This window comes from Chroicocephalus ridibundus, chromosome 14, assembly GCF_963924245.1.
Source record: "Chroicocephalus ridibundus chromosome 14, bChrRid1.1, whole genome shotgun sequence".
NCBI lineage: Eukaryota > Metazoa > Chordata > Aves > Charadriiformes > Laridae > Chroicocephalus > Chroicocephalus ridibundus.
The window spans coordinates 8,219,088-8,247,054 of NC_086297.1; the positions used below are offsets into that span (position 1 = coordinate 8,219,088).

Genomic DNA, 27,967 nt, shown 5'->3' on the forward strand with positions numbered 1-27,967 from the left:
GCGATGCCTCACCGAGGTCACTGCCAGCAGCATGGCTCTGCCGGGAGGGTGCACGTTGCGGTCCCTGTGCACAGGTCTCACCTCCCCGCTGTCCCCTTCCTGCACCCCAGCAAAACCCAACACTTCGCCCACACTGTTAATACCCAAATGCCGCACGTGGCCCTCTGAGGGGAAACAGACCCCTAACCCTCCTTCCCACCAGCAGCCCTCCTGGAGCTGCCCGAGCACAAGCCCTGTGCCTTATCAGAATCAGATCATTGCTTCTATTATTATGTTTTTTTCTATTAAGCTCCATCTGCACAGTATTATTTTAAGACAGAACCATCCTGCACATTTTCAACCCCCCACTGGCCTGTTAGGACTCATCACAGACACCTCCTCCTACAGAGTCCTCGGAAAGAAAACATGTAGAAATTAGGTACAACAACAGTACATAAAACAAGGCTAATAACTCACAGGTCAGAGTTAATTCAATAAGAATAACATGCTTATTTATTTTATGGGTCTTTGTGGTTTCTTTAACTCTCAGTACCCAGCTTACTAAGTGCTTGGATTTTGGAAGTGATGAGCTACATAAATATGATGTGGTCACTTGGCAACCTCATCTTTTCTTTCTCTGACTCCCCCCACTCCCCCCGCAAATGAAGAGATTTTCCTCTTGGGAAATTAAACATGGACACAAGCATGTGCAGGCACCAGCATCAGCCCAGTGCTCCTCCATGCTTTGACCAGCACACAGGACATGGGGCAACAGCTGGAATGCTGCGCTCCCTTTTCACCCCCAGCCCTACCAAGGGGGACGCAGAAGAGCTTTACGAAGGATTTTGCAGGATGGATCCGGGCAGGCATGGGGTCTGCCTCTGCAGGGCTTGCCCTGGCTTTGGGATGCTGTTGCATTCTCCGGGGCTCAGCAACTACCCTTGAAAGCTTTATGATACCCAGAGCTGCAGACCAACTAACTGGACATCGGGGAGAGCGAGCCCACCCACGCTGGCAGCAGCGGCACCCAGCACCCTGCCTGGGGAGCACTCACCCATCCGCATCCTGGTAGTTCACGTTCAGGCGCTTGGCAGATCCCAGGAGCTCTGCAGAGAGAAGAGGTGAAGGTCAGGGCAGGAGGCAGAGCCCGCACCACCCCACACGAACCCCGTCCCGCAGCTGCACCAACCTCCCAGCGCACAGAACAGTGCCTGGCCCATCCCGGTGGCCTCCTCTCTCCTCTCCTCTCCCTCCACATTCACCTCCACAAACCCTCAATGAGCTGGCCCAGCTCGAGCTCAAACCCTTTCCTCCCTCTCTTCCTCCTGCCCCATCTCTGCGCGCCCCCGGGATGGGTCGGACCCCGCAGCTCCTGGCACCCCGGCTCGGTGGGATGGCACTTCCCTCCCCTTTATAGACACCAACCCCCCAAAACTGCTGAGTGGGGCAGTTTCCCCTCCCACTCGCTCCCTGTGCCCACTGCTGCCACCAAGGCCTGGCCCACAGACCACATGGTTGGCATTTTTACGGCCGGGACAGAGGCTGAAGCCTCCAGCCGTGAATGCGAGGATTGTGCCACCTCGGATATCCCCATCCCCTCGTCCGTCCCTCCCTCCCCTTCGGGGACCACTGAGCGGCGGAGGATGCTCACCCCACCCTCGGCACAGCCTCACACGCGCCCCCAGCTCCCCGCTCCTTCCCGCAATTAATTTGAATGAATTCCTTCCTCCCACACAGAGAGGACGTTTTATTCTTCACGGAGGGGTTGAGAGCGGATTAACATCTCTGGAATTCATCCACTAAGTCAAAAGGGAAAGAAAGGGGAAGGTATGCAGGGGGCAAGAAACGCTGCCGCTCTCCTCTGCCTTTCCAGGCAGCCCCATCGCCGAGCTGGGGAGGATTAAATGCTTTGAAAGGTTTCTGGGCTGTTTCCTATGGAAAATCAAAGTCCGAGAACCGGGCTCTGAGCCCGGGGTGAAACAGCTGCTCAAACCCCACTGAAACGTGGTGGGAACCTGGGGATGGAACCCCCTTCCCTCGCAGCCGGGCAGATCTCTGGGGCTGCAGCTCCCTCTCCTCCTTCTTCCCCTCTCCTCTTCTTCTTCTTCTTCTTCCTCCTCCTCCTCTGTTCCCTTCTCTTTTCCTCCTCTCCCAAGCTCCCTGCCCACCTCGCATGGCAGGTCCTATACAAAGCCATACTCTGCTGCATGACCCCTCTGCCGGAAAGGGGAGCTGAAGAGGGGGCCGACTTATTCATCATGCAAATGGTAATTAAAGGAAACCAAGGATCAGTGCGTTCATTACTGCAATTTACTGTGTTTTGTAAACAGCCTAATTAATGCAAAATGGGCTTGGAGTGGCTGCTGGTGAAGGACTTGTGACTCCTCACCACAGCTGAGGGATCAGGACAGGATCACCCTAATTACCTCTTCCAGGGGCTGTTTGTCTTTAGAGTGGCAGTGAGCAGCTCTGCCAACCCAAAAGCCTTTCCTGAAGGAACCGGCTCCCAAAACCATCGCTCAGAAGAGCTCCCACTTTTCCCTCCCAGCCCATATTGCCCAAGAGCCCAGGATCTGGGGTCTCAACCAAGGACAAGCTGCTTCTCTTGGTCCCACCAGCCAGGAAAACAATAACATTTCACTTCTAAACTGGCCACGTCTGATCCGAGTCATAGAGCGACCATAACCACCGAGCCCTGTGGTGCCTTTCACAGATCCAGGACTGCGCTTAGGGTGTACAGCAGAGCCAGGAACGGGGTCAGCTATGGTGGGCACAGGCCTCATCCTGCCCCTCCGAAAGTCCTGGGATGGATCCTGCAAGTGGGGAGCAGGAAGGGCTGGGCAGCATTTGCTGCTGGGCGATTTCCAAAGGACACAATCGAGATAAAATTAAAAATAAATGAAGGGTTCCACTAAGCTGTAGGCAATACCCATGAAGCCACCATGTCCCGCTCCCTGAGCGATCCCCCAGGTCCCCTGCCTTTTAATCGGGGTTTATAAATAGGTATTTTTGAAGGATGCCCTGTGCGGTGGGAACTGAAGGCCAACACAGATTTGCTCCCATCAGCTGCAGCCAAAAACTGCCGAGGGGTTTTGCTGCTGAGAAAGAGTAGGAAGGAGGAGGAGGAGGAAGAGATGGGGTCCTTACCCTTGGCAGGAGGGGCAAAGCAGAGCCAGGTGGGCAATATCGGGAAGAGAAGGGCTGGATGGAGATGCCCACTGAGCACAAGCACATCCAAAAGAAGCAGAAACATCCCACAGCCCTGGGGGCTGGTCCTGGAGTTGAGCAATACCCACTATTTGAAGAGGGAGAGCTCACCCCAAAACCCCATCCCCGACCGCCTCTTACAAGGGGACTGGGCTGGCCGGTGGGGCCCAGTAAGCAGGGCTGGGATGCAATGGGTGTCCCTGCCCACTCCCCAGCCCCAGGAGGCAGCTGTCAGCATCTGTACAGCAAAATGTCTGTGTCTTTCTTTGCTCCTCTCCCGGAGCAACATTCCTAAAATTAGTTCCCTGCTCCAGCAGCCCTGCAAGGTCAGGACGTGGGGCAGGACCATGCAGATACGGCGTGGGTGGGTGGAAAAGCAGCAAGACCCAAAAAGCAGAGCCGGGGGCAGCATCCCCTTTGGGGCTCTTCCCGAACGTGAAAGCAGGAACACTCATATCCCACCTCGGGCAGGAAGGGAAAGAGCTCATCCCTGGTTTGAAGCTGGGTAAATCACTGCTTGGGGAGCTGGAGAGTTTGCAGCCAGGCTGGAAGGTAACGCGTGGGTAGGAAAGGGGCCAGACACTCTGGCACCGCGGGCACCAAGGCATGAGAAAAGAAAAGGGCGGGGGGATGCAGGGGAAAATGGAGCAGAGCCGGGCAGCCAGAACCCCTTCGCCAGCACCGTCCCACCGCACGCCTCTGCACAGTACAGCACGCAGGGCAGGCAAACCAACCCCAAAGGCAGCCCTGCCTCGGCGGGCAGCCAGCACCAGGACGGGGTGAAGCAGCGTGGCAGCACAAGAGCTGCCAAGGGAGTGCCACCAGCTCCCATCGTGCTCCTGCGAACACGGTGACAGGAAGGCACGCGATGGGATGCTTCCCTGCATCCCTCTTCCTTATTCCATCCATATGCTCCTTTTGACCGATTCCCCCATTTTTCTCCCCATTTCTTCAGCCCCTTCTCTCCCTGTCAGTGCCCTGGCAGCTCCAGGCTCCCTGGCCTTTCCCACCCAGACATTTTGGGGCTCGGCAGAGGCTGGGCCAAGCCATTCCCAACCCCACAGCCCTCCAATATTGGCTGGTTTGGAGGCATGGCTCCAGCCAGGAGACCGCTGAGCTGGGCTGGGAAAGGGCTGAGGGGTTGGGGCCGACCCAGTCACAGCACTGGGGTGGGGTGGCCAGACCCTTCACAGACACACCGTCACCTCCTTTGGGTTTGCACTGGGGTGAGAGCACCCGCTGGCCTGATCTGCACCCCCACATCCCAGGGAAGATGAACCCATGGATCCAGCACCAAAATGCAAAAAACCCTGAAGGGGATATTTCCAGGAGAAAATCCAGCTTGGTGCATCCTGAGGGTTAACGCCGGCCGTGGGTTCCCCCTGCTTGGCCCCACTCCGCAACACGACCCCTTCCAGGGGGTCCCATCGGGCGCCCACCCTTCTCTGCTTCCCCGCTCCGGCGCGTTCGCCGGCGCCTGCCCGGGCAGGACGAGGCTCGGCAGTGCAGGGCCGGGGCTGAGCGAGGCCTCCAGGGAGCCAGCGAGCTTCTGTGCGGTGTCTGGCTGCCAAGCAGCAGGCGGGAAGCACCTCCAGAGCGCTCCAGCAAATTACTTACAAATGTAGAGCCCGCGTGCTGCGCCGGCCCGGACAGAGGCAGCATGGCCACCCCCTTGCCAAAGTCAAGACCCTCGCCCACGGCATACTCTGGATCCTGCCCCAGGCAGGGGGGAAAGTGCCAGCCCTCAGCCTTTCAGACACTTGCTGGTGAGGGGGGCCGGCATGGCACAGCCCTGCATGGCACGTTTCCAACCAGCTCCCCTGACTAAGCAGCCCCCTCTATCGTGCTGCACCCCATGCCTCAGTTTCCCCATGGGGATGGGCTGCACTCCCATGGTGGGGATGCCAGGCTGGGCTAAGCTCCCTGTGGGGTGCAGGGGGCTCCCTTGGAGCAGCCGGCCAGGGCGGGTGCCTCACCTGTGCCGCTGGCAGCCGGCCCGGTGCAAACACGTATTTACCCCCTCGGGGTGCTCGCCCGGCGCCGGCTGTGCCGCCTGCGTGGAGCCAGGCGTGCCCTTGCCCAGCCCGGCTGGCACCCCCTATGCCAGCATGCCGGGCACCCTGTGTCCCTGTGCCCTTCACCAGAAACATTGTCCCCCCACGGACACCCTTGGGCTTCGCTTCGAGGGCTGGGAGGCGGACATGATCACTCAGGAGCACTGAACTGCTCACTGGAAAGGAGTGACGCATGCTCGCCTGGGTTTGGCTGGGGAAGGAAATGCCCAAATATCCTGTGTCCCCCCAGCAAAGCGCTCTGTGAAGACTCCTGCCCTGGCTCACATGGAGAGCGAGGCTCCAGAAAGCAGTGCTTTTGCTATGACCACCACCAGTTTTGTCCAAGCCTTTGACCCTGGTGCAGGAGAGACAGATCTATAACTGGTGACCAACATCCTTGTCAGAGACACCTTGAAAAAACAAACCTTTCTGCTCATCCTGTGTTACAGACCCTTGTCACTTCCACTTGCCCTGGGAAATCACATCCCCACACCACTGGCTGCAAATATCCCTGTGCTATGAGCCTCCCCATATGGCAGGTCTGAGCATGCCTGTACCACGAGCATCCCTGTACTGCTATCCATGAGCATCCCTGCACCATGAGCATCCCTGCACCACCAGCCACAAGTACCCCTGCGCTGCTGGCTGTGAGCATCCCGCACACAGGGATGCTCTGTCTGGGCACTGCAGGAACACCATCCTGCTGCCCTGGACAATGGGAGAAGAATCGTGTTGCTCCGGACCAAATACATGCACATAACCTCTTGGGAAAATAAAATACACCTGGGGACCATCACCACTAAGCCAATAAACCAGCTGGAGGAGCTAATCAGATGCAATCTTGCAGAGCACCAGCTGTCTCTGATGGTAGTGGCAGCCTCCCAGAGGCGGAGGTGGCAGGAGGTGGCAACTTCACCCGAGCTGCCCTGCCCAGCCCAGCCTTGACCTGCACTGATGGCCTGGGATGGCCCTGCCTCGGCACGCATTGGGTTCATGCTGGGACTCAGGAGAAACTCAATGTCTTGCTCAAAATCAAGACAAGAGGAGGTGATGTCGATCCCTCTTCTGCGGGAATCGCCCTTCGCTGTCACCTCTCTGTCCACAGGCATGTCCGCTGTGGCCACCCACACCCGGCTCCTCCCGGCACAGCCTCCTGGCAAACCGGCTGCTTCAGCTACAGTTTCCCAATAGGTCTGGAAACGATTCGCCTGCTTCGATAGGGAAGGAGCTCGGCCACAGAGACCTTAAGAAACTCAACCAAAGTTGCTCAGCAAGCTTGAGACGGAGGTTGGGTGCGAGCCAAGGGCTCCTGACCCCGGCTGCCTGCTGCAGCCACCAGCCTGCACTCCAAACGCTGAGCGCAGCGCTGTGCCCAGCTCCCAGGGCAGGCAGGGCCCCCCCCCTATTCCCTCCATGGTTATGGTGGGTGAATTTGGCTGCTGGGGTGCTGTTGCCTGGGATACCCAGCTGAGCACCCATCCCTGCATCCAAATGCCACAGGTTTCCAAACGTCACGGGTGCTTTCCTGCCCGCAAATGGCCTGTGCTGGGGTTTGAGGCATCCCTGCAAATGGGTTCCCCACCAACGCTGACAAACAGGTCCTCCACCAAGCCAGGCACCGCAGGGTGGGTCCGACTGGGGCAAAGCCACTGGGTTAACTGGCAAGGACAGGGAGGCTGCAATTGGGGCGACAGATTCCCATCGACGCAGGGCAAATAGCAGTGACAGGAGAGAACAACACGGTGGGGAACCCCTAATTTTTCCCTACACCAGCGTCTGGCAACTTCTTGAGAATAAATGGTGTCTTCATCCTTTGAGAAACCTACCAAACCCATGTGCGAGACACACCAGACCTGGCCAGAGCCCTGCCTGCTTTGACGCTGCACAGGCTGTACGATGGCACACAAGTCCTGCTCCTGGTTTTGGCACCAGGAATAAATTCAGGGGGCTCCTCACAGCATCCTGAGGGCTGGACCCATCACCTCTGCGCTGTGAGCCTTTATCCCAGGGAAAATCCAAAACCTGAGCTTTTTAAAGAGGTTGGCAGTAGGGATGGCACCCCCCACAGCGCAGTCATCCATCGCTCACCCCCAGCCAAGCCACCCCAGGACCCCTGCCCAAACCCCCAATTTCCCCCTGCCGCTTCCCCCTCAAGAAAAGCAGGAAAAAACAGGCAGCTTGTTCAAAGTGAAGTCTCCCAGAACAATGAAAGGAAAAGCAGAGTCGGAAACCCTGTCCCCATCCGCGCAGCTGGGAAGAAGGTGCAGTTCTCACCTCTCGTCCCCAAGCCTTGGCATTTGCAGTGGGGATGGAGCAGGCAAATGCCAAGTGGGGGAAACAGCATCCCATAAGTCCTCTGGGGCTGGATTCACCCCTTGCAACAGCCAAACACATGCTTCTGCTCTGAGTTCCAGCCCCCCAGAAGGATCTCAGCTGCATAGTGGGATGAATGGTGTTCACGCCCCTTCCCCACAATAATTTGGGGCTTCGCACTGCAGGCTACCCCAAAGCGATGCGCCCCAGCCCAGCTCCCCCAGCAAGGGGGAGCGGTAATATCCCGTCTCCATGGAGCCGAAATCGCATCCCCCAGCCCCAGCCAGGATGGAAACAGCTGGGAAAGGCTTCGGGTGGGGGAAGTCGGGCGGCTCCTTCAGAGATACAAGGGCTCCTTTCCCAGCTGGCCGGGGAAATGCGTTACCGGGAGGTGAAGTCACCATCCCTGCTGGGACCTGGCTATTCCACTCTCCAGGATATGAACTCAGAGGAGCTGTATTTGCCCAGGGAAGAGGTGGAGCCTTTTCCATTTCCCCCATCCTTCCGAAAGGACAGGACGCCTCCTGAGCGGGAAGAGATGGGGCGATAGCATCAGGGGCCGGCGGCCAAGGGCGAGCTCTGCCTGTGCCCGCAGTGCATCACCGGGCACACTGTAGGGCCAAGAGCCACCCACGGGCTGCAGGACATGGCGACCAGCAGAGCATCTGGTCCAGCATTAACAACACACCTTGGCTCCCGTTCAACTGGTTCCATACTGGTTCCAACTGGTTCCCCTGGGAGTCAGGGAAGGGGGCACAGAGCTCCAGTGCGCCCCAAGTACGCAGGCAAAGGGGCTGCACCTACAGACACCCTCAGCCCTCTCATTAATGGGATACCAAGCAAAGAATGCATTAATATAATCTGTGGAGGATGCTCAACAGATTGACGAGGGCAGAAATAACACAAAAGAGACTTACAAGAGATTAGGAGAACAAACCCAGGCCTCTTCAACCTGGGAAAATTGCACGCTGCAGCACCTGGGGAAAAATAATCCGACCGGCAGACGGTCAATGGGAGGAAGAAAGAAGGGAAGCAGGATGCGGGGGGTTGGTGAGTACAGCACGAGCGCGGGCACGGAGGGAACCACCGGCAAGGAAAACAACCCTGCGCAGGGGGATGCTGCTTCCCAGGCTACCATCTTCCGTTGTATGCCCAGGGCTGTGAACATGATATGGGCTCACGGGGGACATGAGAGACTTGGGGGGACACAACAGGAGCCAGCAGCCAAAGGGCTTGCCTTGCACAGGAAGATTAGGGCAGGTCAGTAAACCTGGATTTGCTGAGCAACAGTTAATTAGGGAGGGCGGGCAGGGACGCAGCAACCCACCTACACCTGGAGGGTTTTGACGCTTGAGAGGAGCACGTAGCTATTTATTTCATGGTTCTAACAATGAGCCCCAGATAAAAATTAGAGCAGTCAAGAGCAGCCAGCAAAACCCTGTGAGCTCAAGGGAGTGAAGCGAGGATCCAGCCCTCTGCCACAGCTTGGATGGTTGCAGCAAATCATGCAGCTCCTGCGAGAAGCAGGGCAAGGCTGAGGCTGGGGGACAGGGCTGCCGTGTCCCTATGGAACTGCCCCCATCACTGCCAACCTGGTACCCACATGCGGCAGCTGGCTCCTGGGAGCTGCTCTGGCCAGTGGAGCCAGTACTCAAAGCACACAGCGATGTGGTGGCTGGAAATCCTGCAACATCCTCCCTGTTTGGCCCCAGGGAAGCTGCCATGTACCCGGAACAGGCACTGTCGGGGCGGACGGAGTGGCTGTCCCCACCCTGGATGCTCTAATCTAAGCAAGGCACACACAGGATGGGAGGGGAGGCACTGGGAGGTGAAGCTGTTTGCTCGAGGTCACACAGAAGGTCGATGGTTCAAGTGCCGTCACTCCTTCCAGAGGCCCCTCCAGCCGGGAACCAAATTTTCCCCAAAGCCCGCCCCCCCACCACCATCCCATGGGCAATCAACTGTCGGCAGCCGAGGACTAACCTCAAACCGCTGCTGGCAGCCGTGTGGCCAGGGTTTGGAGTCACATGCAGTTAAAAATACCTTGCGGATGCCTTTCCTCAACTCTGACCCCGCGAGACGGTGCTGCTGCCAGCCCCACTCAGGGACGTGCTGGCGGGGTCCCCTGGGACGCACACAGCCCCGTCTGTGCGAGGACAGGGGCAGACGCTGACTGGGGACTGGGTTTTCCTCCCTGTGAACCAAGGATTCCCACTCCTACCTCTATCCTCTATTGCCAAACCCAAACGAGAGGCTCTCTGCTTCCTACAGCCGCCTTCCAGTGAATGATAAGTGGACTATTTGGCTCCATCTGAATCACAGCCCGGATCTGAGCAGCTTGAGCAAACTATCTCCTTCCCTTCTGGACAGAGTAAAAACGTGGCATCCAAATCCCTCTGGTCCCAAGGGATGCTGGATGGGTGACTGCTCCCGCAGATGCCACGGCACTGCAGCCGTTTGTGGCATCTGCATTGGGAAAGAGCAAGACGATCTCAGCCAGCAGCAGCTGCTTGGCACTTCCAAACCACGAGGGATGGGAGGGATCCCCCTCCAAATCCCCTTTCCGGCGATGGCCAGGGCGCAGAGGGGACCCATCTTTCCTTTTTGCTCCCATCCCCTGCACGAGATCACCTACTGAAGCAAGCGGGAACTGCCCAGCCACTCCACACTGCCACCAGTGAGGACAGGTCTATCCCCAGCAGGCACGGGACAAGCTCCTTCCAGCCTGGGACAAGCAGCCCGAGAGACGAACCCGCTCCTGCTCTCTCCTCTCCCTGCTGAGGCCGGACAAGGCGGCGTGGCTTTGCCTGTGCCCAGCGTAAGGGCTCTTTGCCAGCCAGGTCAGACCCTCCGGCTGCCTGCCCGGGTTTCCGGCTGGCCAGGCAATGCTGCAAACTGGGAGAAGCCGTTGCCAAAACCCAGCAGAGCATCTGGCCAGTAGTGCCTTTCTCGTGCCTTGGCTGGAGCAGGATGTTTTCACCCAGCCGTGGCAGCAAAGGGTTCCCCCAGGACCCTGGTCTGCAGTGGGACCCCATCTGCAGGGGACAGGAGAGGGACACAACAGCTGTACCACCATGATGCCCTGCACCAGCCTGTGTGTCCCCAGGTGGAAGCAGTAATCACCAATAAATCCATTTAGCAGCAAGTGACATGGTACATCCCGGGAGAGGCATCTCCCCATCCCCGTGGTGGAAGCAGGAACCCACACCAGGACCTCATGCCCATCTCGCTGTCCCTGTGGGGGCCTTGGCAGCTGCCAAGTTATTCCAGGCACCGCGTTCCTGCCCCCCTCCCCTTGTCCCAGCTGCTTCGGGGCCAGCAGGGAGGGCAGCAGGTTCCTCCCATTGCCCAGCTCAGGCGCCGGAGCCGGCTGGCAGCTGCTCGGGGACCAGCTGGGGACAAGGGCGACACGGAGCAGCCCTGTCCCCCCACGTACCACAGAAAGGACGGAGGCTGATTTACAGCAAGGTCAATGGTATCAGAATACAATTGTGATGGATATGGGGGTGCTGGATCTGAAGACCCCCAGGCCATAGGCTGAGCTCTAGTCAGCAGCTTCCCACACAGAGATGAGGAAGGGGGTTAGGCGGTAGCACATTGATACCTCCAAACCCCTAAAGAGCAGGCGCACCTTCGCACCAGAGGTAAACTGAGGCAGAGGCAGCATCCCTGGCCCCTCGTCAAACCAAGGTCGTGCCTGGATTCCTGCAGGGACCCTGCCGCCTGTGGAGACCCTGCCGCCAGGTCGTCCCCCTCCATCCCGTCCCCCTGCCTCAGCACTCCCCACACCCCAGCCCTACCGAGCAGCGGTGGGACGCAAGCCAAGGCCTGCCCGCTCCCTGGACCCCTGCCGGCAACCTGATCTGTTTACGCCTTTCCAGCGTGGCGGGTGCGTGTCGGGAACGGCCCCGGCAAGCCCGAGTTGGCGGCTGAGGCAGGACGTGGGAGCTGAGCACCGAAACCCCCGCCTGCTGCCTTGCAGCATCAGGGGGAATGGCGGGGAGAAAGAAGGGGGTGCACAGGGGGGAAAAAGGGTCCCCCCACCTTTCTCAACTCTTTTTCATAGAAAAAGGCACCTCCTTCTTGCACCGTGCCACCCCTCCTGCAGCACCCTGTGCCCCCCACCCCAGCCAGGGAATCACAGTAGGTTGCCTCATCCCCAGGCCCCAACGGCAAAAGGTTTTCCGAGCTGTGCCAGCCCTCCTAGGAAAGCGCTGGGAGAGCGAACCAGCACTGGAAGCTACACGTCCCTTCCTGGTCGATGAGGTGCCAGCTTTGCAAGCACATGGCTGGCCACGCGTGGGGGCTCAGGGGCCCACGTGCTGGTCCCCATCCCAGTGCCCGGGTTGTCCCCAGGTGGGGCTGAGCAGAGGCACCCACTTGCACTGCTCCTGGGAGGGGATGTTTATGCAGGACAATACTCATGGGTGACACCAATACCTGGTGTGAATTCAGCCCCGTGAAGCCACAAGCGTTCAGAGGAGGCTGCAGCGGGATGGAGCAGACCGATGACTTTGGGGGCTCAGAGCTGGCCACACAAGGTTTGGGGTGGAGGGAACGGAGAAGCAACTCCAGGATGTACATGTGCAGTCCAGTACATGCTGCTAAATATAACCAGTGGGACAGATGCCCCAAGACAGGGAGCTGCTTGTGCCCCGAGGAAGCTGAGGGCTCCCCTAAGGCTTGAGCAGCCTTCAAGGTTTGTCCACGGAGCAGGACCAGCCGCAGCTCCTCCACAGGAGTCTCTTCCGCTGCGTGGAGGAGTGTTTCCATTCTTTTCAACCTGGCAGGATAAGTGGGTGCTCATTCAGGGAAGGCAGCAGGGCTCACGCAGCCCTTCCCACCCACATCAGCCCAACAAAACCAAACCCAAGGTGCAGCCCGGGCTGAAGCCCAGAGCAATCCCCACTGCCAGCTGGGCTTGCTAAGCACCCATGTCCCCCATGTAGGCAATGATTAGCTGCCAGGGAGGACTCTGGCCCCTTTTGGAGGCCACCGAGGCGAGCGGTGCTCATGTAGCCCCACTGCAGTGGGGATGCATCCAGGGAGGTCCCCGAGGGATGTGAGTTGGGTGTCCTGCCCAGGGAGAGAGGACACCCATGGGAGAGGAAGGTCCCTAGGGCTCACAATCCACGGTCTCCCTTTTGCTGTTTGCACCCATTTCGGCTCCAGCTGGAAAACTCCCTTCAGGCTTACCCATGCTCATCCTAGCAAAGAAACAAGACAATGCCCCAAGACGGGCTGTCCAACGGGGAGAGTGAGGGCTGAGGGCCAGCCAGACCCTGGGACCAACGCTGCAAGGGGGCAAGAGGCACCTGCAAAACGGGTGGGAGAGCCCGAGCCAGCCCTGCCGCCAGGGCCACCTCCGTGCTGGGCACCCAACACCCATGCCATGCTCACCAACTCCCTTCGCAAGCAGACAGGACGCCTTACCTAACCAGCCATACCCACGGCCAAGGGCGGTGTTATGAAACCCCAGGAGTTTTCTCCACCCACGACAAAGCCGGGGTCTACCAATACAGGCTCCAGTTCCTGGGATCGCACCCGAGGGAGGCTGGGGCAGGGGTCCGGGGACAGCAGCAGTGCTGGGTGCCGCACGCTCTCTGCACAGCCTTGGCTGGGGCCCGGCAAGGGAGAGGTGCTGGCAGGGCTTGGCGGAAGCGCAGCCGGACGTGTTGCACCAGGCCTGGGATGCTGCGGCAGACGCATACCTGCCACGCATGCAGGTTTTCCCGGCTCCCTTATCTTGCCATCGAAGCTGCACTCGGTTGCAGCTCCGGCCTTTTGCCCCTGGGGTAGCAAACGGCTCGGGGTGTCTGTGCACCCACCCTGCTGCCGCTGCCCCGGGCATCCCGCTTGAGCCAGGGATGGGCGAGGGTGTCCGGCCCTTCCCTGGGAGGGTAAAGATTATCCCGGCTGCGCCATTTCCAAGCAGTCTGGGCATCTCCAGACAGGTCTGTGACTCACCAGGACACCTCGGCAATGCCCAGGCGATGTTGCAGCCCTGAGGTTCAAGCAGGTCCCTCCCTCTCCATCCCAGGCACGATTTTTTGGGGAAGCCAGGATGGGATATGGGAGAGTGGGAGAGCTCACAGCTCCTCCCTAACCCCCTTGTGCTTGCTAGAGCAGCCAGAAAAAGGTGGTTTATTGTTATTTAGTTTCTGCCCCTTTCATACTCCTTTGCCGGAGTTTTTGCCAGAGGCGGGCCTCGGGTCTGGCGGGGGGCCAGGCCAGCCGAGGCGCTTTTAAAAACAAAGCAGGGAGCGTGCATGCACACACACACGCACGGCACCCAGCCCCTCTTTTAACTCTTGCTGGGGCGATGCTGCATGGAAGATGGTTTCCAGCTGGCCGTCAGCGTGCTACCACACACTCCCAACAGGCTAGAAACCATCTTCCGCAGGGGATGCTGTTGATCGCTGCTGAGAACCAATAATTCACTCCCCCAACTTCCCAGGGAAACCTTCTTGCAGCACCAGAATCCTTACAGAGAGGTGGCAGGAGTGATGCTATGATGCTGTTATGTCCACAGGAATCTGCTTGTCCTAAACAGGGACGATGCCACAACCCCTTTCTAGGTCACACCCAAGATCTTCAGAGCCAGCAGCCCCGCGGGCATGAGGAAGAAGAGTACAACAAGGTTTTCACCTAAAAGCAGCTTCTCTCCTGGGTGGCAGAAAGCCACCAGAAAGCACTGGTGACACACACACCACATCCCCAAACCCACAGGGCTGACTGCCTTTTTGCACAGGTCGCTGCTACCCAGAAAGTCTTTATCTACCAGCTCCCTCCCACCTGCGACCAGCCCCATGCCCCAGCATGTCCCCAGTCCCAACCAGAGGACGGGATGCCTGTGCCAGCAACGTCCTTGCCACGTTTCCCTCCTCCCCTGCCTGAGTGCAGCCCTGGGGAGCACCGTCCCCGTTACGGCACCCGTGTGCCGCCAGTACCCGGGCACACGCCGTCCCATGGCTCAGGGCTGCCCTCCCTGTCTGCCTTTGAGCTGTCAGCATCCAAATTGTCCCGTGTTTCTGGGTCAGGCAGCCCAAACGGCCTCCGCAGCCCTCGGGAAGGGGGAGCTGAGCCCCCTGGTCTGGGCTGAGGCACTAGGAAGTGCTCAAAGGATGTAAATCCCACTCCTGCCACAAACTTCAGTGTCCTGCCTTGTGACACTGAGGATGGCTGCCAGCCCAGCTCCATCCATGGCCCTGGGGGACCTCTGCATTCCTGGAGAGATGGGCAACTCCCTGGGATGCCCCAGCGCTGCCCACTGAGGGAAGGCAGCATGGCCCAGGGCAGCCCCAAGAGAGCCCATGCTCATCCTCTTCCCCAGAATTAGCCTGGTTTTGCCCACTCTTTTGCCCCAGCAAGGAAAAGGCAGCAGGTGGCCCAGACTGACAGCAAGGAGCCACAGGCTGCCCTGCCAAAGGGTTTTAAGAATCAGGAGAGAAATATAGATGTGGGAGGGAAGCAGATGTAGACCTGTGAACATGGGGAGATGGGGTGCAGAGGGGCACCCCAAGGAGGCCATTCTCCCTGCACAATGCTGTTTGCTCGTGCCTTATCTCCCGCGCTCTGCGCAGTGACACTTTCCCCGGCTCTGGGCGCACCGGCAGAAGCTGGGCCCCTTTCCAAACACAACACCCGTTAGAGGCCGGCTTTGAAAAGCAACTGCCCGTTCGCTCCTTTTGCCCATGTGGGGCTCTTCCTTCCTGGGGAGGGAGGCAAAAAAAAGGGGCTAAACCCCACCATGAGCTGGGACAACAGGGATGTGGGTGGGAAAACCCATCAAGCAAACACCAGGCTGCTAGATGAGACCCCCATCCTGGGGAGGCCAGGAGCCACAGGAGGAGGAAGGGGAGGGAAGGATGGACCCCCACCATGCCGTGCAGCTGCAGTCCTGCCGCCATCCATCCCTGCGGCCCCCGCGCTCGTCGGAGCCTTTGAAGCCTCTTTTCTCCCCCTCCCACCCACCCCAGGCTGGTTCAAAAGCAGTTTTCAGCAGGCTGCGGGGTGGTGGGGTCCCCGGCACAGGGCTGCTGCCAGCCGGGCTCCCCTGGGCACGGCGCCTCACCCCACTCCTGGCTCAGTCTCGGTGGAAGAGGGAGTTTTGCCCGTTTCGGCAGAGTTTCTCAGCGTCTCTCCGCAGGCGTGCCCACAGCCCTTTCCAAGCCAGTGTGCGGCTGCGGAGCCGGTCCAGCCCGTCAGACCTACAGCGCACGGGGAGAGGAAGGGAGGACACGGCCGAGGACGCTTGGGAACTCGTCCTCGAAACTCAGGCTTCAAGGGACGTGTCCAGGGCCACCCTTGAGCTCAGTGGCAAAGCCAGGTCCAGCCGCCTGCACTGCCCGGGGCAGGAGCGGAGCAGGCAGGGGACCCAGACATCCCTGCGCCAGCAGAGAAAGCCATCGTGTGTAACAGAGCCTGAAATGATAAGGATCATGCCCGAGGCTGGTCCTGACTGTTCCCCGCAGCCAGACCATGCAGAGCAGATGGAGCACCTTGGGCTTGGGACAAGCATCAGCGAAGGACAGGGAGATGGCATGATGGGCTTCCCGGCCAGCACAAAGGCGCATTCAACATCATTGCAAAATAGACCGCAAACTACAAAAAGGAGCAACTTTTTCCCCAAACAACTATAGACTCGCTGCGAGAAGGAAAAAGCCTGTCAGGGCACAGAGGAAGGGCGGGTGTTCCTGCAGAGGACGGGGACACAGAGCGCTAGTGGCAAAGGCTAACAAATCACAGGAAAGATATTAAACCTCACGCTTCGGGGCTTAAGCTGATATAGCTACTAGGGATTAGGAGGAAATTTAAGGGGGAGGGAGTGAGTTATCCCCTATCTGCCTGCTGCAGTCTCATAGCATGCAGAGCAGCATCGTCCTTCTCCTGCCCAGTTGGAGGGGTGACAGCAGCATCTGAGGACCAGCACCACTCTTGTGAAAACCATGCTGTGCTTTGTGCTGCCGGGACACAGCAATGAGGGGCACCAGCCCAGGTATGGGGATAAAGCCAAGGCCCCCTGCAAGCTTCTCTAGCATTTAACAACTTGCTAGGTCACAGCCCAGACACAGCCAAGTCCCAGGCGCCCACACCTGTCCTTGATATACTCAAGGTCTGGAAAGTCCCAACATAGGTAGTGAAATGTGGCAAGTGGCTGGCCCAAGTCAGCTGCATCGTCCTGCGGCAGCGACTGAACCCCGGTAGGGCTTCGGTCCCTGTCCTTGAGAGTTTAACGCCAGTTTGCTCAGCTGCCGCCCTTTCTTTGCACTTTGTGCACGTTTAAACAAAAACCTTCACCACTCCCTCAAGGAAGGCAAACAGTGAGTCCAGCTCCCGTTTTCCTTCCACGGCTCCTCCAGCGCCCAACTATCATGGGGACATCACCTTCCCCCGGCATCCCCCCATCCCCTGCCCCTTAGCCCTGCACGTCCAGGAACGAGGACACACAAACCTTGCCCAGTTCCAGGAGCCATCACCCCTTCCCAGGGATGAGAGCCCCGGCCGGGGAGCTCTGCCTCTCACCTCCCCAGGGAGCCCCAGCCCCTCGCTGCTGCGGCAGCCACCCTGGCCCGGCCAACTGGCGCATTGTTGGCGAGCACAGCCAGCCCAGGGACGTGATTGATCATCGGGGAGAAAGGCCAAAGCCGTGACGGGTCGTTTAACAATTTCAATTAAACTCCGCAGCACTCTGACGCGGAGGGGAGGGGAGAGGGAGAGAGAGAAGGAAATTAAGAAGGGGGACGTTTCTACTACTGCACCGGGGAACCTCAGCAAAGCGCAGCCGGTTCAGCAGGAGCAGCCCAGCTCTCCCAGAGGAGAACCCCTCTCCGGCTGCAGAAGTGACCACAGAATCGTCCTGACGTCCCCTTCCCACAGGTGGGACGTCTGCCCTTCCCCTCTAGCTCCTGCCCCTAAAACTTTCTCCCTGCCCGCCCCACCGCCTTATAATAATAGGTGCTGTGACCCACTTGTACGGCAGCGCTTGCGCAGGGAGGAGGGCTGCGCACGGTGAATATTAAACAACGTGTCCCTGAAGTTCCCGCTGCCGGGACTGGCGCTTGATTTTTGCTTACGTGCGGTGACTTTTTTAGGCACAGGAAGCCCCGGAGGGCTGATCACAGCAACCGAGCTCCCAATCCACTGAGACAGCAGAAGGACTCTTAGAGGGATTTAAAAAAAAATAATAATAATAATCAGCACTGCAGCCTGTCATATGGAAAAGGCGCTTTAATGAGCAGCAAATACAGCAAACGCTCCACTCACATGGCATGAGGGAACCATAGGGGATGGGGAGCAGCGATGCCCTCCATACAGGGGATGAGCCCCTGGGGCCAAACAAGGCCCCCATGGTGGGTCCAGCAGAGGAGCCCCACTGGGAGCTTGCAGCGGTGGCCTTGAAGGGGTCTGAGCCTTTTGCTCCCCTCTTCTTATAAAGGAATAAAATGAAAATAAGCAGAGAGAGCTGCTGACACCACTCCAGTGGGGGAGTTAAACGCACACGTTCACGTGGGTGCCCCATGGCTGGAGGGAGGGGAAGATGCCAGAGAGAAAATGCAGACAGGGTTTAACTGGGAGAGAGTTACCAGAGGGGACTGGAGAAAACAAGTGTAACTTCACTCCTCCGGGTGCACAGTGGGAGGAGAGCAGCAAGCACCCCAGCCTGCCCGTGCTGCCCGGCCATAGGACACCATCTCAGGGGAACGGGGCTGCGTCAGTCTGCGGGACGCTCACGTCCTGACGTTATTCATTGCCTTGGGGATGTCCTTCAACCCGCCTGCGCACACAAACCTCACTCGCTTCACCCCAGGGACCCCGTACGGGTGCAAGTCCCTGAGCTGCAAGCAGAGGCAAAGGCACCCAGTCCCTTTGCCCGGGGAGGGGGCACCAGACACCCCCGTTCTGGGGAGAAGGTGACCCCAGCCCTCCTGCAGGCCTGGCACTCATGATTTGAAAAGTTTTGGCCCCAACCAAAGCTCTCCAGCAGCTGACCCAGGAGAGTTTATCCCCTTCTCACGTTTATAATCCCCAGCCTAACTCACGTTTCTCAGCACCAGCCACTCTGCCCTGAGCTGCTCCTAAGAAGCCTTAAAGCTTCTTCTCCTGCCTGAGTTTCTCCTCGCCCTCCCCAGGACAGTTTTTTCCCCTCCAGCTTTCCCACACACACCCACAAGACCCCCCACAACGTGCCGCCCTGGCAGGGGGGTCCCGCACCCGCCCAGCCTCCCCCTGCCCAGAGCGGCTCCCGCAGCCCGGGCAGGCGCCGTGCACCTTCCCCCAGCCATGTACCGCTCCAAGCGCCTTTTTATTTACTTTTCCCAGTTTCCTTCTTTTGGTAGGTCACGAGAAGCAACCAGGAGCTCAGCTCTCTACAGGAGCAGCGTGGCACCAGCCATGATTTGCTCCTCCACCTTTCCACCCTCCCCATCTCCTCCAGACACCGTCCGGCGCCTGCAGGACCCCAGTGCCCTTAGGGACCCCCACAAGCCTGACATTCTCTCTGAGCCATACTTGCTGCTGACCTTTCTGAGAGCACATGCAAGAAAACAGCCCTGCTCAAGGGTTAAACATTACCAGACTGAAATTCAAGGCTTGACGATTGGTTCCAGTCGACTGGCTGGGATGATAATTTTTCACAAGATAAACATGGCCAGGAGTGAGCGGCAACCGCTAAAGACCTTTTGTAGCGGTGTCCCCCTCCTCCAAGCAGCTTTGCTACCCCCAGCTGCTGCCGTTTTCCTTCACCCATCCCCGCTCGGTAGCCCACATTTTAGGACCCCTGTCCCCAAGCCCGAGGGTAACCCTGGCCCTGCCGGGAGGATCACTCACAGCCCGGTCATTCATCCACAAGGTCTGTGCTTGTGCTCCCGCCTCCAGCCATGGTATAACCCCTGCACCAGGGTGCAGAGACAGCACTCCCACCCTGGCTTGGATGGCATCGAGCCCGCTGCCGGGACTCGCACACCGGGACAGGCAGCACTGCCTGGTGGGGGAGAGGGAGCCCGTAGCTTGCCATCCGGCTACTCACTGCTCTTGGACGCCTTGATCTTGGCCACCAGTTTCTGCACACCAGGCACGTCCCCGTTCTTCACGGCCTGGATCAACTCCTGCTCTCGCCCCATGGCAGACAGGTGGGAGCGGCGGGGGCACAGAAGGCAGAGACCCTCAGATCCCGGTGGTTTATAAAGCCATAGGAATAAGCACGTAGTTCCTCAAAACACACTCTGATGGGAGATGAAATCCAGCAATAAAGATGCTTTACAATCCCACGGGACATAAAAGCCAGAAGGAAGAAGTCTTTCTGTTAAGGGCAGAAGTCTCTTTCTGTGTCGGGAGGAGCAGGACCCGGATGGGGTTTGGTTGGAGAACATGCGATCAATTAAAATAAGAAATAGTTCAGCGTTCAGGCACGGGCTCCTGGCAGCACCGGGGCTCTGTGAGACAAAGCCAGGCGGCTTGGGGCAGGGCAGCTGGCACAGTCGGCATCGGGATGCCCTTGGCCTCTCACAGCACTCCCAGAGCCGGAGGTGTCGTGCTTTGCTCCCCTCGCCAGGCTCTGCTGTGCTGATGAGTCCCTAATTCTTCCCAACGGGATTACGGGCTCGTCGCCATCTGGAAGTTATAGATCCTCCCACTCTGGTGCTCATTAGCCCCTTCGTTTTGGCATTCCTCTTGGCAACAGCTCTGCAGCCACACTGGGGAGCCCCGGCACAGCAGCCCAGGACCTGCGGAGAGGAAGAGCAGCGTCAGCCCTCAAAGGCCATTTACCTCCCGGCTCCGTCGCGACAGCTTTTGTATCCATGCCGAAGAACGAATACTTTGACTATATTTAGTCCTGGCGGGACTTGGCTCATCCTCATGTTAAACAGAAAGGAAAGAACCTGCAGAGGAAACCTCTCAAGGGTGCTGTCAGGGGGTGGGCAAGGAGTGGGACAGGCACACACAAGTCCCCTCCATAAAGGCATCACAGAGGGCTTGGGGCACCACGGTGTCTCCCCTTCTCTCCCAGTGGCAGGAGCCAAGGGATGCAGCTGGGAAGGTTTAGCCAAAGTCCTCTGCAGCCCATGCGAGTGGGTCAGCCTGGCCAGCAGCCTTCCCCTCCCGTGCAGGGGTAAACCCTCACCCTCTGAATTACCCATGAAGCTCAGTGCCCTGGGACCCAAGACGCTCTTTAACCAGTACACGAGCTTTCTCTAGCCCAGGTAAGGAGCTGGGTATAATTCATCAGCACAACTATGCTCAGGAGAACAGCATCAAGCCCATGTCCCAGCCGGCTGGGGCATCCTGGAGAGGGCACGAGGTCCCAAAGCAGCGGTTCACACCTCCCAGCCTGCGCTCTCCCGCTGTGCCCAGGCTGCCCAAACTGGGCAGTGAGAAAATCCCTCCTGGTTTGGGGCCATGCGTCTGGCAGGCTGCTCCGACGCCCGGAGAGGAGCGTGCGTGCAGGAGGGCAGGGAGCACGCACTGTGCCAGCTACAAGGCCATTGCCAAATCACCATGCGACTCCCCGCATGCCAATCCAGGCTGGATCAGAACCAACCCCGGTTCCCCCAGCCATGGCGCAGGCATGCCATCTCCCTTCCCAGAGCGCTCACCCTCAGCCGTTTATGTAATAGCAGGTGTCGCTTCCTCTGAGCAATTGAGGTCACTGTTTTGAGGATGGAAACCACAGGGGAGAGAAGGCAACAGCAGGAGGAGAGGTCCCACCTGGGTCACAGGGGGCAAAAGCAGAAGGGGCATGCCATAGCACAGCATCGCTCAGATACCCATGGTAAAGCTGGAAGCTGTGACCACCCATGAGTGCGGACACCCCATGCTTCAGCCCTCCCCTGGGTGCAGCAGGATTCAGTACAACTGAAGAGGTGATCCTCCAGTGCTGGGTTAGCTTCCAGGACAAGGGGATGATGAGATTCCCGCACCAGGCTGGGGGGCTCTCCCCACATTGTTGCTCCCCTGATGGTTCATTCAGCTAATGAGCCCCTCAGCACCAGGGCTACCTGGGGGGCTTGGTACCAGGCACGGAAGGCAGTGCCCACTGAGGTCAGCCATCAACTCCCCATGTCCCCGGGCACCGGCTTATCTACCTTATGACAAAGTTTCAGCTACTTGACTCAGACTAACCCCTTGCTGCAAACACATGCCCTCCCGAAACCTCCTGCATTACACCATCTTCAAAACTACTTTATTTCATTTAACCCTGTGCACTGCATCCAACTTTGTGCTGCTCTTCAAAAGTGGTCATGAAAAGTGAACACGAGGGCGCTGAGATTATTCACTCGTTTATTAAAAGAGTCCCCAACGGCCTCACTTAGAAGGCAGCCCCATGCTGCTGCCTACCTCTCCCGAAGCATTGTAAGGGTCAGCGAGTAACTCGGAGGTACCGAGAGTTCCGAATACCGATCTCCACCTCTTCAGCCTCCCGAGAGAGGAGCAACAGCGAAAGTAAAACTCAAGGAACGCATAAAGCTGGAAAAGCAACAGCAAACATCCCTCCCACCCGAGCAGAGCTGAGCCTCCAGCCCAGGAATCCACCTGGAGAACCAAAGTATCCCAAACATTCCCGCAGCCAAGGAGAGCGCCGGGAAAAAGAAGGGAGAGAAAGAAAAACAAAACAAAACCAAACCAAAACAATTACGTAAGTAGAGAAGGAAAGATGCAAAAGAACGGTAGGCACTGAGACCGGGTCTCGAAGGGGCGGGCGGGGGAAGCTCGCCTCCCCAGGGAGGCCCCCCGGGAAGCCCCGCGCCGCCCGTGGCGGGGCGAGGCCGGGCGGGCAGCGATGGGGGCACCGTTCGCGCCTCCCCGCCCCGGGACCCCCCAGGGGCCGCTCCCTCCTTCGGGGAGGGCTCGGGGGGATTTCTACCCCCACAGAGACGAATCGCTCCATTGCTTCTGCCAGCGGCCCGACCCCGACGGGTCCCGCAGCCGGCGGTCCCCACTCACCTGGCCGCGCTCACAGCCCGCCCAGCACCGGGGCGAACCGAACCGAACCGCGCCGCACCGGACCGCGCTGTGCGGTGCCGGACCGCGCCGAGAAGTACAGAGCCGAGCAGCAACTTGCCAAGCGTGCAGAGCACGACCGGGACTGGGACCGGGACCGGTACCGGGACCGGAGCGGCGCGGTCCCGGCTGCCCGGCTCGCAGGGCGGCGCGGCGCTCGGCAAAGTCCCGCTCGGGCTGGCCCCGTCCCGGCAGGAAATCCCTCCCCGGCCCGGCCTGATTGGAAAAGCCCGGCGGGTTGTGCGGGCTGGGCAGGGCCGGGGCTGCTGTCACTCACCGTGATGCGCCGGCAGATTTGGGCAGGGGCAGGGCCGCGGCAGCCCGCCGCACCGGCACCGCTCCCGCCCCGCACCCGACCCGGGGGCGCCCCTGGGGCAAGCGGTTCGCTTTGAACGGGGCCGACCGGAGAGCCAACGCGGTCCGGGGGGCGGGACCGACCCTGTGGTCCGGGACCGGCCCCGGTGGGAGGTCCCCCATCCTCGACCTGGGACCGACCCAGTGGTCCTGGACCAGCCCCCAGGGGCTATTCCCCCTCGTCGACCCGGGGGGACGATCCCCCATCCTCGACACGGGACCGACCTGGTGCTCCGGGACCAGCCCCGGGGGGCAATCCCCTAACCTCAGCCCCAGACTGACCCGGTCAGCCCTTTGCCCCCTCCATCACCGACCACCCTGGCAGAGAGGCTGCACAGGCTGCTGATGGCACCCACAGGACCAAAATCCACCGCTCCCCATCTGTCCAAGCCACAAATTAATCCTACTCTCACAAAGCACTAAAACCACCGAAAAATCACCCATTTCTGCCAGTCCTCAACAGAAACACCAGAGCCGAGTGCTCCCTCAAGCACAGTTCTCTTAAAACAAGAGATTGCCTAATAAAGCTAGACAGCTTTTGCTGCATGATACCACTGGATTATCATCAACTAATCAGATTAAAAACACACAGAGACTTTGATTTTATTCACTAAATGCCCAGTCCACAGCTCCCTGGGGGAGTTGCAAAGATCCAGTACCTCTTTGAACCAGGCCCCAAGACATTTCACCAAACGAGGGTTTCGTGAGCAATCCCAATAAGGGGGATCCTCAGCAAGGAGGAGGAGGAACTGACGTTTCAAGACACACCCTGTCTTTTCAGTTGGGGAATAAAGAGATTATTATGCACATCTAATTATAAATGTCAACATTATACAGCTGCTATGTTGAAGCATGAAGCTCTAAGTAGCCCTGCTAGGAAGGGCTGTGAAGTGAAAGGTCCTGTTATTCCTCCTGTGAGTTTTGCCAGAGCTTGTAAAGCGCAGTGACATTTATAATAATCCCCTGAATTTATGTAGCACCTTTTGTCCTTTTAAGGATCTTAATTAAGCTTTGCAGCTCCCCAAGCACAGACTAAACCCCTTTCACAAAATAGGAGGCCAGGCCCTGCTTTGTACAGAATGTGCGTCCTGTTTCAGGCAGGGGTAGGACTTTTCCACCCCAACAACCCCCAGCAGCACACCGTTACACAGCAGTAAGATCATGCCACACCAATATTCCCACTTAAAAGTTATGCCACTTCAGCTACACCTGCATGGTTAAAATTGGGTAATTTAAGCTTTAGTCTCTGGGGTCACACAAGTCTTTTGAATGGAGTGTTTACCTCAAGTTACTAGTAAATGCACAACTTCTAGTGCAGCCTTTGAACATTAAAGCATGTATTGGTGCTCCCAACTCTGCATCGAAGCCCAATGCCTTCGATTTACACAGGCAGGCAGCAGAACGGGGATGAGCTGGCAGCAGCCCCTATTTCCTATCACGTATCTCTCCATTTTCCATCAGACTCTTGGAGGTTAAACATCTCATGGGTGATCCCAGCACAAAGCCTGGCCAGCGGCGCCAGCCATGTCTGCCTTGCAGAGCTGACAGACACACCATGACATTCATTCCCCCGCGTCCGCAGAGCAGGTGCTGAGAGAATCGACTGGAGTTTCCACTGCAGAGAAACCCCTTCTAACATTTTGCTACTTGCCTGCACGGGGGTGAGAAGTTTGCAGCCTAGGGGGAGTTTTTGGGGTGCAGGCACCCTTGGGTGGCCGTCCCTGTCCCCAGCCCCTGCAGAGATGTGCCCCAGGCCAGTTCGGGCGCAGGGGCTGGGGGCTCCCACCGGGGCCGGACTGCTCGGGTCCGGCTGGGCCCCTGCTCCTGCTTGCAGCTCTCCAGGTCGATGTTGCCACCTAGAGGCCCCTGTTACAACGATCGTCTCCTGGCAAAATACTGGGAAGTTGTTGTTTGTTGTGGTTTTTTGTTGTTTTTTTGGTTGGTTTTTTTTTTTTTTTAATTCAATGCAACATTTGAAAGCAGCTTTTGTGGGTTAGGGGCTGAGGAGCAGATTAGTTGCTCCTACAGTCGGTATGTTTTTGACTCAAAATGTAATGCACAACACCTTTGCCAGCTCTCCCCAGCCCCTGTCTTGTGCTGCTGATTGTTGGTCACAGCTCATCCCAGCTCTTCTCGCAGCCCCAGCAGCTGTTCAAACCCCTCCTCTCTGCTCTGAGGTTTACCTTAATTGCTTGTTTTCCTCCCATCCTCAAAACAAAATGATGCATTTGCTGCCAGGGAGGGAGGGAAGCAGCCCCACTGGCAGGAGTGATGCACACAGCAGTGTCTGCAGTAGCTCTGCTGCCAGCACTGATCCAGGTGACACTGCAACAGACACAGCTCCAAGACCTGAGACTGTAAAACCTCTCCCAAGTCTTGTGAAAAGCCAAACTTGGAAAGTTGTGGTAATCTCATCTCCACCCAGCAGGAGCGGGTAGGAGGTCTGCAAAGGCCCATACCAGACATCCAAAACATTTTAAGTATGTTATGAACCAGCTGGATGGAGATATGCTTCTCCCCTCTCAGCTGTGGCTCATGCTCCTCCTTTCACTGCTGTTTAAAACCGCACAGAACATGCCTGGCTCGACCTAAAGACTTTCTGCTGCAACCCCAAAGCTCCTCTCACACCCGGATAAGGGGAGGCTCAGGCCGACATGGGAGTGGAGGCAGCCTTGCAGGCAGAGCAGGATCCCCATAGGCAGATGGGATTGCTTTCCCTAGGCAAGTGTGCGAACACTGCTGCCCAGACAGTCCTAGTTCAGGGCCAGAGCAGGGCTGGAGGCTGGTTCCTGCACACCCACAAGGGCAAAACCACCACAGCAGAGGCTGTGGCACCCCACAATGGCACCATGGTATCTGTCCCACAGAGAGGAAGGTGCGGGCTGAGGAAGAGCCTCTCCCATGCTGAATCAGGCCATGTCAAAAAGCAAGTTACTGCCCAGATTTAAAGCCAGCCCCAGGAGCCCTTCCAGCAGTGGGGTTACCAGAATGGGTAACCAGTGGAACCAGAATGGGTTCCAGCCCATTCATTCCCGCAGTGCCTGGCCTCACTGAGCACCGAAAGGCAACGGGTGCCCCACTGCTGGGCTTTGGTACTGTGCGTAAGCAGCCCAGCAAGTCTCATTCTCATTCCTAGTGCTCAGCAGTCACATCCCATCCCTGGTGTCCCTTCACTGCACATACATCCCCCCACTATGATGTCCAGGACAGGCATTTCCCACCTGGCTCTGCACTCCACCTCGCTGGCTGCAATGTCAAGGGCAAAGCGAGAGAAGGACAGGGGATCCAGACACACGAGGTGCTTATGTATAAATTTACTCCATCACCTTTATTAACCCTCCTGGCAATAGCTACTGCTGGAAGAAGCCCAAGGAGGAAAACCAGGGGGTTTGATCAAGAGGATGCTCTGCCCACAAGGAAGAGGATGCTGTACTCCAAGGGACCAGGTGTTGGCAGAGGAGTTTTTGGGCTGGTTTGGCTTCAGACACCTCCTGCCTCTGCACTATGTGCGGCACAGCCACTCTCTGCAGCCTCAGGCTGCCCACCGCCACCATCAGGCTGGAATATGTCCTGGCATTGAAGCCTCAGTCCAGAACCTGGACACAATTCCATGTGCATGTGCCCCACAAAGCCAAACATCAGCCACAGCAAGAAAAGCAGAAGTGACTGCCCTTTGCAGAGCTGGTAGTACCTGCCGGCAGCAGGCAGCAATATAAACTGCACCTAGAGTCAGCTCTTCAGCAGGTAGCATGGCTTTGGAGGTGATTTAGGAAGCTCTACTCAGCTCCAGTCTTTTACAGCAAAGAAATCCCCTCCACACATGTGACCTCAGGTAACCAGCTCTTGGTTACATCACTCCACTGGAGACCAGCTCTGACCTCCCTCGAAAAGCAATGCTGCAGCTCAAACACGTGTGAGCTGGGAGTTACAGCCCGCACCAGCCTCAGCCCTGGCACAGCAAACCCTACGCACAATCCCTTCCCCCTGCATCCGCGTGGGAACTTGGGCAGGCGCTGGCATGAGGATCCCGGCAGAAACAGCTTTCCCACGTGCCAATGTTCGGCTCTCGCCAGACTCACCTCTTTCTGGCACACGTGTGCTGCTGCTCGCACTGTCCTCCCCGTCTACCTCCTTTCCTCCTCCTCCAGGAGCCTCCCGGTGCTGACAGCCACTTCTTTCTGGTCCTGTGCCTTTCTTTTCTCTCCGTCTCCCTTACTCAGTCCCTCTCTCAGGAAATTAAAGATAATCCTCCCTTTTCTTGCTGCCAGATTCCCTGTTTAACATTCGCTGCGTGTGCTTGCACTGATTCAAAACGGGATTAGACTTTCTGTTGCTTTGATGTCAGTTGGGTTTTGCACTTAAGGCAGAGAGGGGAAAAAGAAAATGTCTGTTAACAAACCTCCTGGGTTCTGCCCATCCACTTGCACCCATCCTGGAAATGAAGGTCAGGCACATTTACTGTCAGAAACTGGGTCCCCTTCCAGGATCAACCTGGTGGAAACAGACTGACCTGCAGCCCCAGCACCACAGTCTCTATGCCAGGCATTTTTCTCTGGAAATGCCTAATTTCCACCCTGACTCCATTATCATCCAGCAGCGTGGAGGCTGAATGGCTCCCATCAGCAGGGAGGTGTCATTAATCATTGGAAAACCACAACTCGTTGGCTGTCAGTGAATATTGCAACCTCCAGCTGCCGCACGGCAGGGAGCATGTGGGCCACCAGCATCGCTTCAATAGAGATCGGGGCTCAGGGCTCCCCACTGGGAATACCCTGAGCTGCTCATTTCTAAGGGAGAAGCAGGTGCTGTGAGGTGACTAAAATAGAAATTCATACCCGGCTCCCTGTGGTGTGACACTTGTCCAAAAGCATCCACAGCACACTCCAAAATCAGGGATTCCCCTCTGCTTCCTTGGGTCTGAGCTTCTCCCTTTGGAGGACATGGACTTGGGGTTATTGTCACTGGCTGGTACCTCCAACACCAGTTTGAAGCAGACAAAGAGCTTTTTTCTCATGCTATCTGTGACACTCTTGCTTTGCCGCTGAGACACAGCTCCTTGA

The 27,967-nt window shown here is 58.0% G+C and overlaps 1 protein-coding gene across 5 annotated transcripts in view; it reads right to left on the minus strand.

Moving 5' to 3' along the window:
* The window catches only part of CASKIN2 (CASK interacting protein 2), a 39,151-nt gene extending 12,098 nt beyond the window's left edge, over positions 1-27,053 (minus strand). For 3 of the 5 annotated variants that reach the window (XM_063352539.1, XM_063352540.1, XM_063352538.1), the window contains exons 1-3: positions 22,497-22,753; positions 19,582-20,278; positions 1,034-1,085 (exon numbers count right to left, since the gene is read on the minus strand). In XM_063352539.1, coding sequence (XP_063208609.1) covers positions 1,034-1,085; positions 19,582-19,675 — 146 coding nt within the window. In that variant the 5' untranslated portion in view covers positions 19,676-20,278; positions 22,497-22,753. Of the gene's footprint in view, positions 1-1,033; positions 1,086-19,581; positions 20,279-22,496; positions 22,755-26,986 lie in introns of those variants that run through there. The other 2 variants (XM_063352536.1, XM_063352535.1) reach the window with 2 other exon arrangements.
* Between the last annotated feature and the right edge of the window lie 914 nt (positions 27,054-27,967).